Below are 18,053 nucleotides of genomic sequence, written 5' to 3' on the forward strand. Positions count from 1 at the left end.
TCACATCTCAGTTGGTCTGCCATGGCATGACCATTCTTGTTTCTTGGCTCTTACTACCAATTGTAAATAGTTCTTATTCTCCTTTTGTGTTAGTCCTGTTTATTCCAGAAGTGGCTTTGTTAGGGCTGAGTATGCCTTTCCGTCCTACGTGTGGACTGTCTGCATGCCTTGTGTGGGAATTGGAATTCTCCAGCTCTAGCAGCTGTGTTCTGTCCTGTGTGGCTGGAAAACATCTTAAAACACTTATGGGAAGAATATCTCTTGAAAAACATGGGTCTTGAAGTCATACCGATTTCTAAGTCTAAATTTCCTGCATAAAGGGGATAACAAGCAAAATAACATCACCTTCAATTTGAAGGTCATTTCTTGTACCACCCTACTCACTAACCACACCCAGTCTAAGACACCTTTCTTTCTTTTAAAATTTCTTTGAATTGTTTCTTCACTTTTGAATACTTATCTGAATAGTTATACAGAACACCACAGAATAATAGGTATTAGAGTTTGGTGATGATTAGCTTATCAGTATATTTCTTCCCCACCACAATTTAAGTTCCACTAGAGCTGAGGCCACCACCCCTATGACAGAAAGTGAAGAAGAACTCAAAAGCCTCTTGATGAAAGTGAAAGTGGAGAGTGAAAAAGTTGGCTTAAAACTCAACATTCAGAAAACGAAGATCATGGCATCTGGGCCCATCACTTCATGGGAAATAGATGGGGAAACAGTGGAAACAGTGTCAGACTTTATTTTTGGGGGCTCCAAAATCACGGCAGATGGTGACTGCAGCCATGAAATTAAAAGACGCTTACTCCGTGGAAGGAAAGTTATGACCAACCTAGATAGCATGTTCAAAAGCACAGACATTACTTTGCCAACAAAGGTTCGTCTAGTCAAGGCTATGGTTTTTCCTGTGGTCATGTATGGATGTGAGAGTTGGACTGTGAATAAGGCTGAGAGCCGAAGAATTGATGCTTTTGAACTGTGGTGTTGGAGAAGACTCTTGAGAGTCCCTTGGACTGCAAGGAGATCCAACCAGTCCATTCTGAAGGAGATCAGCCCTGGGATTTCTTTGGAAGGACTGATGCTAAAGCTGAAACTCCAGTACTTTGGCCACCTCATGTGAAGAGTTGACTCATTGGAAAAGACCCTGATGCTGGGAGGGATTGGGAGCAGGAGGAGAAGGGGACAACAGAGGATGAGATGGCTGGATGGCATCACCGACTCGATGGACGTGAGTCTGAGTGAACTCCGGGAGTTGGTGATGGATAGGGAGGCCTGGTGTGCTGCGATTCATGGGGTCACAAAGAGCTGGACACGACTGAGCAACTGAACTGAAATGAACTGAGAGCAGAGGCCTGGCGGGCTGCAGTTCAGTCCAAGGGGTTGCAAAGAGTCAGATAGGAGTGACTAACACTTTTAAGTGGGGCTTCCCTGGTGATTCAGACGGTAAAGAATCTGCCTGTAAATGCAGAAGACCTGGGTTTGATCCCTGGGTTGGGAATATCCCTGGAGAAGTGAATGGTTACCCACTCCAGTATTCTTGACTAGAGAATTCCACAGACAGAGGAGCCTGGTGTGCTACAGTCCATGGGGCTGCAAAGAGTCAGACATGAATGACCAACACTTTTCAGAACAAAAGCTATGCCAGACATAGTTTACCATTGTTTCCAGCCTATAGCACTGGCCCAACTCCTCAAATATTTGTTGAATGGGTAAATTCCTTATAAGGCTGGTGGAGAAGGAGAGGAGGTAAAGAGTGTAAAACACTATATAAATATTTAGAGCATGTGTGTGTGTGAGTGTGTGTTTATCAGTACACAGAGTACTACGGTTAGTACATGGTATTTGGTTAAAGGTCTGTCTAGTCCAAGCTATGGTTTTTCTAGTGGTCATGTATGGATGTGAGAGTTGGACGATAAAGAAAGCTGAGCGCCAAAGAATTGATGCTTTTGAACTGTGGTGTTGGAGAATACTCTTGAGAGTCCCTTGGACTGCAAGGAGATCCAACCAGTCCATCCTAAAGGAGATAGTCCTGGGTATTCATGGAAGGACTGATGTTGAAGCTGAAACTCCAATACTTTGGCCACCTGATGCGAAGAGCTGACTCATTTGAAAAGACCCTGATGCTGGGAAAGATTGTGGACAGGAGGAGAAGGGGACGACAGAGGATGAGATGGCTGGATGGCATCACCAACTCAATGGATATAAGTTTGGGTAGGCTCCAGGAGTTGGTGATGGACAGGGAGGCCTGGCATGCTGCAGTTCATGGGGTCGCAAAGAGTCAGACACGACTGAGTGACTGAACTGAACTGAACTGAACATTTATTTTTTTATTCTTGCTTGAAATCTGAACTGAAAATAGCCCTCCCTCTTGCAGTAGCAACACAGACATTTCTTGTGTTATATCACTGACTCTCCCCAACTAAAAGTAGTGGATTGATCTGAATGTTCATTTGCCTCTTTTCTACTGAAGCACCTGATTAGGCCACAGAGCTGGGAGCATTACCTCACAGTGCTTTCAGTCTCCCAATACTCAGTTCTCTCATTACATATTTGGTGATTTAACTCACAGACCTGCTAAGATCACATTCCCAAGCAGTCTTCTAAAACTGCCCATCTCTCCACAGACTAACCAGAATGGCCTCAGAGAAGAGAACAGCCTTATGGAAGACTACACGTGTTAGCAAAATTACCTGCATAGAGCACATAGAAAGTTTCAAAGGTGTTAAGTTTCCATTTTACACATTTCGCCTAGAAACTTAACAGGAACTTCAGCAACATGGTGGAATATGATACTGTAAACCAATTATACTTCAATAAAATAAATAAGTAAATAAATACACAAAAATAAATAGCTAAGTAAAACTTAGATTTATATCTAGGCAACAAAGAGAATCTGACATTTTATGTGCCAGCACATAGTAGGTGCCCAATAAATAGCTGCTGAATAACTTTGGGGAGGGGGAAAGTATGTCTCAGTGGCTCCTGGCCTTGATTGCCTCCCCATCAGATACTATAAACCCCCTTCCTGTCTTGGAGCAGGGCTTTAAAAACACTACTCTAGTAAAAGCAGGCGTATCTTCACAATCAAGACAAGCTTTTGTTTTACTCCACAGTTTAAAAAAAAAGGGGAGGGGGGCAGAGTTGCCCGAATTTCTAGATGGGAAATGGTGGTTTCTTTACTGCAGGAGTGCAGACCGGCCTCGTGGTTCCTGGGGGTGAAACGTGCAACTCTTCTTCCTCTCCGTGTTCTTGGCTGGAGATAGCTGTGGGTAAGTTTGGGGAGATGGAAGAAGGCGATTTCAGTGTCTTCACGTAGAGAGACGCTAATCAGGAAGTCAGCAATAGCCAAAAATCAGGAAGCCAGCAATAGCCAAAGGAAATTCAACTTGTAGTCGCGACTGTTTGAAAAAAAAAAAAAAAAGAGGCGGGGATAAAAGTAGGAAAAATTGGGGGAGGGGGAGGCTAGTAAAGGAAAATCAGAAAAGAGAGTGTGTCTGCGCACTCTGTTGTTTCTCCTGCGCTTCCTTTCTCTCTCCCTCCAGAAGCTAGAAAAAGTTTGCAGGCGCAGCATTCGGGATGGGTGAGCGAGATGTTGATCTGCAGACCCTCGAGGAAAAGCGCCTGCTTCCCTCTTCCCCATTCCCGCAGCCGTCTTCCCCTCTCGGAAGGACGGAAGGCAGTCCTCCTGGAGACCCAGGGAAGCTGTAGCCCGCGATCCCGCAGGGCTCAAGCAGCGAGCAGCACTGTCTCTCTGGCAAAGCCTCCCCTACCTCTTCCATCCTCCTCCCGGAAGGGAAAAAGGCAAGATCGAACCTCTAAACCGACTTTACCCCTCCCCCTCTTCCTGGGGGAGCTGAAGCAGAAAGTACGGTTCTGTGATTCACTGGAGAGAAAAGAGGGTGGAGGCAGCAAAGAACTCCGAGTGCCAGAACTAAGTTGGTTAGCTGACAAAACGCACGCAGCTTGCAGCGCTTCCGCGGGTGCTCCAACCCCGCGGAGACCAAGCGTGCTTGGCGCGGAGCAGGCGCGGGGTCAGGGACCGATTTGCGCCCCGAGGGCTCCAGGGGCGAGGAGAAGTTCCTACAACGAAGGGGTGGTCAACGGTGGAGGGAGATCGGTTAAGCGGGGTGTTTTTTACTCATTTGGCCGCCTGGAGAGTGTCGGAGAGATTGGCAAACGCCTGGGAGAGGAAAGAGAAACAGAGCCCTGAAAGAGTGGAGAAAGTGATCAGGACTCCGGTTCACTGCCTGCAGCTCTTTATCTGCCTTGGCTAGTGCTTTTTATCGGCGGTTCAGCTTCCCAGTACTTTGCAGCTGAGGGGACTTCTAGACCGACGGTCGATCTCACATCCTTCAGTGCGCGCGCCTCCCAACTCCGCAAGACCCTCCTCAACTCCTCATCCTCGAGGGCGAAAAGTTCCGGCCACGAGTAGTTCCTGCCCAAGGTGATTTTCAGTTCCTTACTTGATTTTTTTGTTTTCCTCTTGGGAACTTTTGGGTGGAGGCTTTGACTTTTTGTGTGGAAGCTACTTTGGGGAGCGAGGAGGGGGGGAAAGTGCAATTTGATGGAGAAAAGCGACTCCTTGTTTTCTCACACGTCCCGTCCCTTAAGCCACCACTTCTAGAAGATTAAAGTTGTTGGACGTGGGGACAGCTGAGAGGAGAACAGGACTTCTTTCCAGGTGGAGCCCCTCCACCGCCTGTTGAGTCTGTTCCTCCTGCGTGCATGTGTGCGCCAGCGGCGGCGCGGGGTGCGTTGCTCTGCTTTGGAGTCTCAGCTGGGACCAGAGTGAATGGCCCCCAGGGGCTGCGCGGGGCCTCTGCCTCCGCCACCTTCTCCACAGACCTGGGTCTGGCCCAGAAAGATGCTAGCCATGGGGGCGCTGGCAGGCTTCTGGGTTCTCAGCCTCCTCACTTATGGTTACCTATCCTGGGGCCAGGGCTTGGAGGAGGAGGAAGAAGGGGCTTTGCGAGCTCAAACTGGAGAGAGACTGGAGCCCAGCGTAACTGCCCTGTCCCAGCCCCATCTCATTTTCATCCTAGCGGATGATCAGGGATTTAGAGATGTGGGTTACCATGGATCAGAGATAAAGACTCCCACTCTTGACAAGCTTGCTGCCGAAGGAGTTAAACTGGAGAACTACTATGTCCAGCCTATTTGCACACCGTCCAGGAGTCAGTTTATTACTGGAAAGTAAGTGTTACTTTATTCTTTGCAGATATCTTAAGCATTTAATTAAGATGCAGCTCCTAACTTAATGGAGTTGCAGTAAATATGGGAAACTAAATGAATGAACGAGTGAATGAATGGATGGATTTAATGCATTTAGCTGTGGTGGGTATTAAAATGGATGTCCTGTTGATGATCTTGAAAGTCTCCTCGCTAGATTAGTCTCATTTTCCTTACTCTCAGCCCGCTGTGAAGTGCGTTCAGAGTTTTAAAATGAGATCAGAACTTATAAACTCCCATCTACCAACCAGAGATCTCCAGAAGTGTTCCTTTCTAAATGGATTTTGGCTTTTGAGCTCACTTAGATTTTGTTTCCGGTGTCAGAATTCCTAGTCACCGTCACTGGTAAGAGAAATAGACCAAAATTTTTCTGGACTCTTGGTTTATTTGTAAATCTAGGATTGAATAATCAAAGCCACAGGTAAGCACAGAGAGAAGAAGGGCAAAGAAACTTATGGAAGGCAGTGTAAAATCTGGTCAGTGTACATGGGACTCTGGGTCTTTGATAGGTAATTTTCTCTTACAAGATCATTAGGGAAGGCAATATGTAATCACCAAGACAGTTCTCAAAAAGGGGAGAAAATACAGTGGTAAATGCTCAGTATGAGTTAAAATTCATCCGAAGTCTTCCACTGTCCCTCACATGTCTGGGGATTTTCTGATTAACTCTAAGAAAGATAAGATTATTTGGATGCTTAAGAAAGTGTTTTTAATATTATTGTTACTTTGCTAAATAGCTAAATCTCCTACTCAGGGCGTTCACTCATTCATATTTTTACTCTATCCTATCCGAATATAGGTTACTATAACTAGTTTGCTGGTCCAAATTCAGCCTGTGGAATGGAGATAAACTAGGAGACCCAGAGGTTTAGCTCGTGGACAGAGGTAGAAGAAAAGCCTTAGAGGTTTCAGTGAATGAGTCTTGTGATTTCAGTTTCAGGGTAGACTTGCTTCAGTGAAGTTGTTCTTGGAATTGGTTCCTGTAAGAGTAGCCAGTATCCATTGGAAAAATAAAGACTATTTTGTAGGAATCTCTGTCTTGCAGAGACTTTTGCTTACTACCCGATTTCCACTGCTTAGCAAACTGTCAGAAGTTAGCATCACTGCCAGAAAAAAAAAAAAAAAATCCAATCATTTCCTGTCTTGAGAGTGAGAGTAAAGAAGACTCACTGTACTTAAGAGTCATTCTAAAGGTTAACTGTGGCATCAGAAAGTCAGGGGCATTTGGTATTTATAAAGTAGCAGACTGTTGGCTAGAAAATAACAAGTCCATTTGATGGCCTGAGGGTCAAGTTCTTTATATCTAATCCCAAACATCCTTATATTTGGTATTTGAAATAAATTTGTTGTAAATGCTTCACTGAAACTCTTCGACTAAATTTATAGAATTTGGATTTATTCAGATAGCTAAGAGTAATTGAAAAACATATACCTAAATGGTATTAATTTATCTTTCACACTAGAACATTTAAGACTTTTTTTTTCCATCAAAAAACATCTAGTCCCTAAAGCATTATCTTGCACTGATAAAATATCTAGGTTTTTATCTTTCAATCTTGATGTTTAATTAATGACAGGAAGCAGAAGTCAAGGTGGAAATAAATTCTCATTTTTCTTTGTTGTCAAAGGTTGACTTTCCTGTCTTTTCAATGCAAACACCTCAGGAAAAGATTGATTCTCCTTGTTAAATTTTTCTGTTCAGTGTAACAAGTTGTGTAACTGTTTTATAGAAAAAAAGTTCAAATTACTACTGTGATTTGACTTAAATTTCTGTTTGAATTAAACAGTTGAAGACGTTTACACTTTCAGTTCTCCTTTTAGACAAATTGCTGGAACCTTCCTTAAATGAACACAGATGTAAGAAAGAAAGTGGTTATAGAAGCCTGGTTCTGGGTCTAATATTCATAATGCAAGCCCAGAAAATATGATCATTTGTCCTCTACATGGGTACTTTTCTATTATTTCTGGATCCTCTAAAGTTAATAGAAAACCTAAATTAACGAATTACATTAAGGGAAAGAACAGGTTATGTGGAATATGATAAAATTCAAAGACTGTCACATTTATGAAGGAAGAGTTGAAGTGATTGAAGCTGGAGCTACTTTTGATACTATTAACAAAACAATCCTGCCTTTATATTTTGCTGGAGTCAAAATGTAAAAATCTATTCCCTTATACTGTACATAGCTATGATAAATTCCAATTTCTTTAACAATTTACATCCTATCAGTCTGGCAATATTGAACATAAGCCAGCCTGTCAATAAGCATTCACTGTGTACAGATGCCTATATTGGAACTGTGAGGAGCAAAGAAGTAAGCCCTAATCTCTGGACCGTGACTCTCAAGTTTGTGCAAAAAGAATCAGCCCAACTGCTAGTAGCTGAAGTATAGTCTTCCAGCTTCAGTGGTCTGGGGTTGAGCCCAGAAATTAATAGTAATTTAACAAACGTATCCAGTTATTCTAATAATGATACTAATATAAACTGAGTGTTAATATTAAACACTGGCATCTACTGAGCAGTTCCTGTGTTCCGAGATAATGCATTTTTATCTCATTGAATCTTTCCAACAGTTCTATGAGGTGGTTGTTACTGTTATCCCTACTTTGAGTAGATGTGGCAGTCGATTCCAGGAGAGAGAGTAATGCAGACATTCTGTGTACTGGGCTTTGAGAAACAACACTGTAAGTGTTCAAAGTTAGACTGGAGATAGAAAGGTTGATTGAGAAAGCAGCTGCCTACATTTGATTTATTTCAAAGTAATTTTCCCACCTTTAAAAAAAAATAGTTTTTCAAATAAAGACATATAGCAATGACATCATTTCTTCTTAAAGAGAATATAATGAAGGCCTCAGAAGAATTATAAATTTTGCAAAATTTAGATGTGTTTCATGCAGACTTTAGAGTTGAAAAAACTGGCAGTCTGAGCTGAATATATATCTTTGGCAATACTTTTTTGTTCTGACTATTTTGTTATTCATTTTTTCCCACTTGAAATACCATGATGATCATTTAACAAATGTAAAGATAAACCAAATAATGTGTATTTGTAATACGATATTTGATTTGATAAATTAATAAAAAAAAAAAAAAACAACCCCTGCAACTCGCCAAGGGTAATCACGACCCAGCTTCTAACACTTTATTTTGCCTGTTTTTGAACTTCATATAAATAGAATGGTAGAAAAGGTATTTTTTAATGTCTGGCTTCTTTCTATTAACATTTTGTTGTAAAATTCACCCATATTGTCGGCTGGAATTATAATCCACTTATTCTCATCAGTGAATAGTGTTCTTTTATATAAATATACTATATTTATTCTTCCATTCTGTTGAATGACATGTGGGTTTTTTTGGTGTTGGGCCATTATTAATAGTGCTGCCATAAACATACTTGCATATATTTTTGGTGAATATATTTGTATGTGTCTAGGTATCTATCAAAAAGCAGGATTACTGGATAATTAGAATATATATATATATATATATATATACACACACACCCACTTTTTGTAGATACTTCCTAGCACTTACCTAAAGTGGCTCAGCCACCATATATTCTCATTAGCAATGGAAAGTTTGCTTCACATTATTGCTAACACTGGTTGGTATCTCTTTCATTTTAGTCATTTTGGTTATTATGCACTGGTATACCATTATGGTTTGGTTTGTATTTCCCTGGTGACTGAAGAAATTGAGCATATTTCATATTTTTATGGACTGGATATTTACTTGTATCTGATTTTTTGCCTGAGTTTTCATTAGGTGATTGCTTTTCCTTATTGATTTGTGGTAGTTATTTTTATATTCTATTCCTTTGTCAGATATTTGAATTGCAAATGACCTCTCCCATTCTGTGACTTGTTTTTTTCACTTTCTTAATGTTTTTTGATGAACAGAGGGTTTTAAATTTATTATAGGCTTATTTATAATCTTTTTCTTGATGTCCTATTTAAGGTATCTTTGACTAAATCAAGATCATTACAATGGTCTTTTAAAAAATTTTTATAGTCTTCTTTTTGTTTCCATCTATAATTCATCTGGAATTAATTTCTAATGTGGTATAAATCAGGATTCAAACCAACTGTTTTCCATATGTAAACTCACTTAATCCACACTATTTATTAGAAATATACTTTCTCCACTTTACCACAGTGTCATCTTTTTCATAAACCAGAAAAGGTATGTGTTTGGGTCTGTTTCTGGACTCTATTCTACACCGTTCAGTTCAGTTCAGTTCAGTCGCTCAGTCGAGTCCGACTCTTTGCGACCCCATGAATCACAGCACACCAGGCCTCCCCGTCCATCACCAACTCCCGGAATTCACTCAGACTCACGTCCATCGAGTCAGTGATGCCATCCAGCCATCTCATCCTCTGTCCCCTTCTCCTCCTGCCCCCAATCTCTCCCAGCATCAGAGACTTTTCCAATGAGTCAACTCTTCGCATGAGGTGGCCAAAGTACTGGAGTTTCAGCTTTAGCATCAGTCCTTCCAAGGAAATTCCAGGGCTGATCTCCTTCAGAATGGACTGGTTGGATCTCCTTGCAGTCCAAGGGACTCTCAAGAGTCTTCTCCAACACCACAGTTCAAAAGCATCTATACCGTTAACGCTGTCCATTCTTCTGCCAATCCTACATTCCCTTAACTATTGTAGCTCTATAATAAATATTGATATTTGTAATGTAAGTCCTTTTACTTGCTCTTCTTCCAAATTGCCTAAGCTATTCTTTACTAGTTCATTCATTTTCATATGAAAGAAGGGAGGGTATAGATGTACAGATTCAAAGAAGTTGAAGGATTTGGTTTTGGAGAATATGAGGTAGTTCTCTTCTGATTATTCTACTTTCTAAGTGAAATAATAAATGAGTTCATTAGATGAGAATGAGAATCTTAAGGTTGAAAGACAGATAGAAAATATTCTAGGAGAGTGAGAAAGTGAATTAAGTAGAGAAGTGCTGTAAAAATACTGGGGCCACGACGAGAACCCATTTGAGATCTGCGGCCATAAATTTAAACAGAGACCAGTCCTCGCTTGTTTTTCTTACACCATGTTCAGGTGTGTGAGTGCAGAAGAAGCTCTGTTGAAGAGGTGGATTTCACTAGATTTGGAGCTTTGCCAAGTGAATAGAGTAGGTCTTTAGACTCTAAACTTGGCAAAGGAAAGAGGAAGACTATAAGCAGTTTATATTCTTTTAAAAAGTGCCAGGGTCAATGGATTGTCTGTCTAGGGTTGAAGTGAGGACACTACAGTCAACTTGGAAAACTGGAAAGGTAGATAATGATGGTTGAAGAAATGCATGCTGAAGCAAAATTTTATAAGTAGTGCAGTTTTTAGAAATGATAGGAGAATCGTGAGATGGAGGATAAAGCTTTAGAAGTGAAGGCAAGGTGTGAGACAGACATGGAGTTGATGGATCACTTGGGTGGATATTTGAACCATTAAGAACAATGGGAGAAACTGTATTAAAGAGCACAGTAAGCTAGTTGCTGGAATCTGACTGGAAGCAGAGAGAGGGCAGGGCCTGGAATTGGAGGACTCTAATAGGAAAGATTGTTGTTGTTTAGTTCTCTTAAGTTGTATCTGACTCTTTGTGACCCCATGGACTGTAGCTCCTCGGAATCCTCTGTCCATGGAATCCTCCAGGCAAGAATACTGCAGTGGGTCGCCATTTCCTTCTCAAGGGGGATCAAACCCACATCTCCTGCATTGGCTGGCAGATTCTTTACCACTGAGCCATCAGGGAAGCCCATAATAGGAAAGATAATGAGCCTCTGATCTGTTGCCTGACTTTTCAAAAAAGTTGAGCCTTTAAAAAGAAATAGGAGCCAAACCATGTAGAAGTGCCACTAGGAAAATACCCAATCCCTGCTTCGGAATGCTTGATAATTGGCCTGTGGGTAGAAGAATCGTCTTAAGTTGAGAGGATAACCAGCAGTCAGCCAGAGCAACAAGATGGAAGGAATGTCCAGGAAACAGATGAGGTCATAGAGGATTTTGCTGATGACAGATTTTTAGTAACAGAAGGCTCTTTGGAAAGAAGGAGTTAAGAGGGGAGAAGGATTTAATCAGAGCAGAGAATATACAGTGATATATAGAGAGAGAGATTAGACTCTGAGTGAAAGATACATTGTAAAGATTGGAGAAAGACTGCAGTTCTTGTGAAGATTGAAATAAAAGAAGCTGAAAAGCATGGTGAGAATTTTTCCAGATGATCTCTTAGGAAATATGTGCAAGTTGTAATTACAGCTTCTTTCTAGAGATTGACTGAGCGGGGCCTCCTGCCTATCCATAGCCAGCTACTGCAGCCACACTGTACAGTCAGGCACACAGTCAGATCTGGGGGTTTTGTCCAGAAAGACAAGATCTGTGTTGGCTTTTTGCAGTGGGCTGTAGCAGCAAGAGAATGTGTCTTCCGGTAGTTTAGAAACTATTGGTTTCAGATATGAAATTGTCAGCTAACAGTTACCCCAGTAATGAAAACCTTGAAAGAGTAATTGAACTCTTTTGATATCAACCAGAGTCTTGGCCTTCTCCAGTCAATAGAAATTGACTAAAGGCCAGATAAGAAATTCAGGCAAGGCTTTACTGGGGCTCCTGTGCTGGCTGCAGGACGGAGCAAAATAAGTAACAAGATCCATTGCTCCTCCCCCAAGGAGAGGGGGCAGGCTTATTCCTTATATGGATTGAAGGTAGGGGTGTGTCCGGGGGGCGCGGATCAGACTGGAGGAGTGGCTTAGATGGTTTGCCCACCCCTTTGTGGTATTGAGTGCAGGGTGCATGCACAGTACCCTGTTTTTGCTCCTGGCTCTTCAGAAATGGCAGTTTTGGTAGGCGGGGGGAGGGTTGTCTTTTTGTATCTTTTTGTGCAGAATTTGCCCCAGGGGCACAGGCACACAGTTATTTTTAGTCCTATATTGTTTCTTTATATTTTGTAGCTTGAAGAGAGGTGTGTCCAGGTACAAACATTACAGCCCTGAAGCAAAGAGTCCCAGGACCCAGCCTGGGAGAAAGATTGAAGAAAGCAAAGGTTTCTTGATCGGACCCAGCCTGGGAGAAAGATTGAAGAAAGCAAAGGTTTCTTGATCGTTCCATTTCACAGACATGTGATACATACACACAATATCCACCCCCCCCACACACACTTAGATTGTAAACATCAAGGATCATGCATGCTTCTTCCATCCATTTCTTTTCTCCAAGACCTAGTTTTAAATAGTGTTATACACCCTAAAAGTACACAATAAATACCAGTTACTAAGAGTTCACTTATTGCATTCATAAATATTTAAATAATACACGTAAACATTTAGAAAAATGTTTGTAGTTGGAGAAGTTTGGAAGGAACACTTTGGCTTTGGAACATGAATGTTAATAGCAAATGGCCTGCGTGACTTTAAAAACCTCACATATCCATTTCAAAAAGAATGGCTCAATAGATGACACCATTCAACAAATAGCTGTCTCTTCCTCTTTTACCATATGGATTTTCCTGGCAGTAGAATCAGAGTCAAGTAAGCTATCTTGCACACCCTTCTGATCAAAGACCCTACTTATAAATGAGTCTTTTTAAAAAGACACCCTTTGAAATGAATTCCTATTCAGGTAAATCTGATGAGTTTCCTGAATGGCTGTCCTGTAAGGTGTAAATTTATCCAGGTGCTGAAGTTCAGATCATTTTGTTTCATCCTTATGACCTCTCCCAGAGATCAAAGACAAGGGAGGAACCAAAAGGCTTGGAACTCCTGCTTCTAGTAGGAGCTCAGCATGGAAACTTTATTTCAAAGTTTCGTTTCGTTTGGACTTTTTACTATAGCAATATTATGGAATTCATTTTTATGTAGTCTTTTTCTGTATTTTACTTTGATATAATTAGAGTGTGTAGCAATGTTCTTTTCTCATTCCAGATATTAAATATTCCCAAGAGTGTAACTTCATTGAGACATTCATTTCCCTGTGTGCTTTATTACAAAAAAGACTTTTTGTCCCTCCTGCTTCTCCTCCTCTCTCTCCCTAATTCACCCACCACATTTACTTTACTGGGACATGACTCATTATATCACCAGCCTCAGCAAACTAGGGTCTCTAGTTCCCAATGACTACCGCAGAATGGGGAAGGAAAGTGATTTTTACTGAGGGCTTCCTTGTGCCGGTTGCTTTTCAAACATCCTGTCATTTGACCTTCACATCACCCTGAGGGTAAAATATTTTTATAATTTTGACAAATATTTATCAAATATTTAACAAATACCCTCATTTTATAGGTATCTGAATGTTTTAGAGAAATTATGTAAGTTTTTGGTGTTCACACAGCTTCTAAGCAGCAGAACATGTATTGGAATCTAAACTCGTGTGGCTTCAACAACATCCTTGCTGTTTTCATCACCCCATTCCTTCTGCCATGAAATTTGTAAATACCTTAGTCCAGTCTTCGAAAACAATTTTAGCCTTATCTTTCTTTATCTTTAAACTCTGTACTCCAGCGAAAAGAATGATTCACTGTTTCTCGAGCATGTCTCATACGTGACTTTCTCCCTCCTTTTGCACAGACTGTTTCCACTCCTTGGAATTCACATCCTATCTCACTTGGCCCTAATGCCAGTCGCTCATTAAGACTCGGCTAAAATACCACCTTTCCTATACAGGTTTCCATGATTCCTTAGCCAGAAATATTTATTCCAGTGATGACCTTACATAATTCTTTCTGTTACTGTCTTATTAGGCACGATTTTCCACCTCGTTCACACGCTGGTCCCCTGAGTGGCAAGGCTGATTTATTACCTCCATAAATTTCACAGCAGCCAACCCAGTGCTTTGTACAAACAGGCATGAAGAATGAATGAATGAAAAGATGAATAAACAATTATGTATTTCCCTCTGGCAGACCATGTGACACAGCAGAAATAACAGAATATAGTGAGGAAATCTGAATTACAGTTCTGATTTAGGAAAGTCCAGACTATGACCTTGAATGAGTAATTTAATCTTTTGGAGACTCTATGATTTTATCTATAGAATAGGAGTAATGACAATCTCAAAGGTTGTAGCACTTAACTGAGATAACATATGAGGAAAATAATTGGAAAACTTTGAAGTATTATATAATTTTTAAGTAAAAATTCCTCTATATTTAGAACTATATCTCCTTAATGTTTAACTGAGATAACATATGAGGAAAATAATTGGAAAACTCTCAAGTATTATATAATTTTTAAGTAAAAATTCCTCTATATTTAGAACTATATCTCCTTAATGTTTAATCACTGACTTTAAAAGAACTGACTACTTGTTCTTTTTAAAAGCTGTGTGTGTACTCATATCTCTTTTCCAATTTCAATCTATAAGTACAAAAATTTACAAGTAAATCCCTTATATTTCAATTTTAATCTATTTTATCCATCACAGTTTTTCATATGATATTTTTAGTTCTGAAATGTCCAAGAAGGTGATTAGGGCTCTATTTTTCTTTTAAGTTTCTGCACTTGCAGGTCGTATGTGTTGCTGTTGGTTGTCACGCTTGGCGTATTGCTCTCATCATGCTTGGCAGAATCTGTTGGAACCCTGCTAAGCCTGTGACAAGCAAAGCCAGATGTATGTTTAAACAGTAACATTAAGAGTACCACACTAAATGAGAATTAAAAGTTGGGTAGTGGAAAGGCCAGTGATTAATTATTTCAAATTCCTTCAATCAACAGTAATTTAAAAACATTTTATTGAATATAATTCTGTAACTTATTTATGTTTGCGTGCTAGCTTAGCTTAACCCAGGGATGACCACTCAGTAGGTGTGCAATAAAGAGTTTTGAATTAAGATTTTGTTCTAGGCTTCGTGGTGACTGGAATTTCGTGTGCTTTATGATCACTATTTCATTACCTCTTAAATGATTATACTGCCTGCACCATTTGAATCCACAGTGCACACTAAGACCTGAGTGAAATCTCTGTCAAAATCACACAGTCAAAATTATGCCACTCGCTGCATAAAATCTTTTAGAAGCTGCCATTACCTGTAGACTAAAGCCCAATTCCTAACTATTTCATATCAGGACCTTCAAAATCTGGCCTCTGACAAGATTCTGGTACAGTCTCCTAACACTTTCCCCTTTATACCCTCTTTGGATTATCACTGCCAGGATACCAAAGCTATTCCCCTTAAAGCCCTGTTCCCTTCTAAGCAGAATTCGCTTTTCTAGAATGTTCTTCATTGTCTCCTGGAAAAATACAATTGCATCCTTCCCGACCATCTACGTCCCCCATCTCCCCTCCATCACTTCTTTGATCATTTACACCTTTATACACAGGTACACGTTTTTGGGCCTATATAAGATGCAGCAGTCAGTACACAAGTGATAAAATTCTTAGAATTCAAAGGCATGTTGCACACACCTTTTTCCAACAAAGAACATTGTTGATCATTTTAAAGTAATGAATGGGGACTCTTCTCTCCACTGACCAGATCATGTCTCTATCATATGGTGAGTATCAGTCTACCAAGTACCTGGGCTTGGCGGAGAGAAAAGCCAGAAAATGATTATTAAGTCATTGTCCTCTTGCTGAGGAGATACATTGATTACTTTCTCAATACTTGGTTGTTCTCCAACTTGTTGGAGGAAGAAAGGAAGTAGCCCTGGATGAGAAGAAGGCTGGGGAAACCGACAAGATCCTGTGAGAGTACTGGACTGTTCCATGCACAGTGTCCAGACAAACTGGATAAGCATAATTTGGCAACATTCAGTGTCTGAGAAGGTCCAAGTGAGTAAGTGGGCATAGAAGCAGATGTCTGAGTGACAGCCAGTATTTGATTAAATTAAATTCATGATCACAGATCCAAAATAGGCACACAAGAACGCCCAGTGATCCTTTAATCACTGGGCACTTTTCTGTTCAGTGTGTCCAATTCTTCAGAACTTTCAAGATTTCAAGTATGTGTCCAGTTCTTCAGAATTGTATCCTCTAGTTTGTGTCCAATTCTTCAAGATTTCTCATCTCAAGCTGCCAATATCCCCTCATCAGCTCACTGCTTTACTTCAAAATTCCATTGAGAGAAAAGAAGCAATAGGGAATTATCTCTTTCATATTGCTATGCTATGCTATGCTAAGTCACTTCATTCGTGTCCGACTCTTTGTGACCCCAGAGATGGCAGCACACCAGGCTCCCCCATCCCTGGGATTCTCCAGGCAAGAACACTGGAATGGGTTGCCATTTCCTTCTCCAATGCATGAAAGTGAAAAGAGAAAGTGAAGTCGCTCAGTCGTGTCCGACTCCTAGCGACCCCATGGACTGCAGCCCACCAGGCTCCTCCATCCATGGGATTTTCCAGGCAAAAGTACTGGAGTGGGGTGCCATTCTTTCATATTACCAGTACAAAATTTCCGAACCCAGTGGCAGCAGTAGCCACGTTGTCTGCTTTCCTTCCTCCAGTAGGCATTGAAGTACTTGCATCTGTCAGACACACACCTCCCAGAGCTCCTTGCCTCCTCAGACACTTGATTCTTAAATTTTACGCTTTTTCTCTTTTATTGTTAAATGTTTTAATCTCCACAAAATCGTTTTCATCTGCATGTGAATGAATTTTAGTTCCTTGCATCCACAAACAAAAACATGAAAAAAAGTTAATTGACCCAATTTCTCTGCTCTCCCACCTAGCAAAAATTCATGAGTTATCTATACTTGGGAACTCCATTCTAAATTATTAATTCATACTACATTAATCTATAGTTAAATCTGTCAATCTACATTTATCAATAATTATCAATCGATATTATACTATAGTTATAAATATATTGCAATATTATAATTATCAATGTTTATTACAATTGTGATAATATAATCTAATACTATAATGTTAATTGTATTAATGTATGCCATAATAATGTATACTATAATGTTAATGTATACTATAGGTGATCAAAATTTTAAGATTTTCAATCTGTAATTTATTAGAAATTTACAGAAAGATTATGCCATAATCTTGGATCTGAAAAACTCAAGAAGTTTTTAATTGCTTTATTAGACTTAATAATTATCTTTGAGATTGAATTTCATGAGGTTAAAGACCATGTTATATCTTTTAAACACATCAAGTTCTTACAGAAGATAAAGCCATAATAAATATATAATAAATTTATGTGAACTGAGTAATTCATATTCATCAATTAAAGTTTAATTTAGATTTTTTGAACACTCTTAAAAGTATCAGTTCAAATACCTAAAATCAGTTTTTTACTTTGAGTCTTGTTTGGGTGTCTTTATAATGCTATAAAATTAATATAACTATACATTTTTATAGCTAAATGATTTAGTTGAAGATAAAATCTTAGACGAGAGATGTGACATTTATTTGGAACTTAAGTATTATTTGGCATATATATATTTTATATGTGTATATTAATATATAATACAATTTTCTAAATTATATGAGGGCATCAGAGGGCAGACACACTGAAACCATACTCACAGAAAACTAGTCAATCTAATCACACTAGGACTACAGCCTTGTCTAACTCAATGAAACTAAGCCATGCCCGTGGGGCAACCCAAGATGGGTGGGTCATGATGGAGAGATCTGACAGAATGTGGTCCACTGGAGAAGGGAATGGCAAACCACTTCAGTATTCTTGCCTTGAGAACCCCATGAATAGTATGAAAAGGCAAAATGATAGGATACTGAAAGAGAAACTCCCCAGGTCAGTAGGTGCCCAGTATGCTACTGGAGATCAGTGGAGAAATAACTCCAGAAAGAATGAAGGGATGGAGCCAAAGCAAAAAGAATACCCAGCTGTGGATGTGACTGGTGATAGAAGCAAGGTCCGATGCTGT

The 18,053-nt window shown here is 40.1% G+C and overlaps 2 protein-coding genes across 3 annotated transcripts in view; both read left to right on the forward strand.

Moving 5' to 3' along the window:
* The first annotated feature begins 3,112 nt into the window (after window positions 1-3,112).
* Window positions 3,113-18,053, forward strand: part of LOC138988209 (uncharacterized) — a 179,096-nt gene continuing 164,155 nt past the window's right edge. The window contains exons 1-2 of one of the 2 annotated variants that reach the window (XM_070371948.1): window positions 3,594-4,448; window positions 12,172-12,369. In XM_070371948.1, coding sequence (XP_070228049.1) covers window positions 3,594-4,214 — 621 coding nt within the window. In that variant the 3' untranslated portion in view covers window positions 4,215-4,448; window positions 12,172-12,369. Of the gene's footprint in view, window positions 4,449-12,171; window positions 12,370-18,053 lie in introns of those variants that run through there. The other variant, XM_070371949.1, reaches the window with a different exon arrangement.
* ARSJ (arylsulfatase family member J) overlaps window positions 4,422-18,053 on the forward strand; it is an 87,012-nt gene continuing 73,380 nt past the window's right edge. Inside the window, exon 1 of the mRNA XM_070371947.1 lies at window positions 4,422-5,197. Within this exon, the coding sequence (XP_070228048.1) occupies window positions 4,797-5,197 (401 nt within the window). The 5' untranslated portion in view covers window positions 4,422-4,796. The remainder of the gene's footprint in view (window positions 5,198-18,053) is intronic.

This window comes from Bos mutus, chromosome 6 (genome assembly GCF_027580195.1).
Source record: "Bos mutus isolate GX-2022 chromosome 6, NWIPB_WYAK_1.1, whole genome shotgun sequence".
Lineage (NCBI taxonomy): Eukaryota > Metazoa > Chordata > Mammalia > Artiodactyla > Bovidae > Bos > Bos mutus.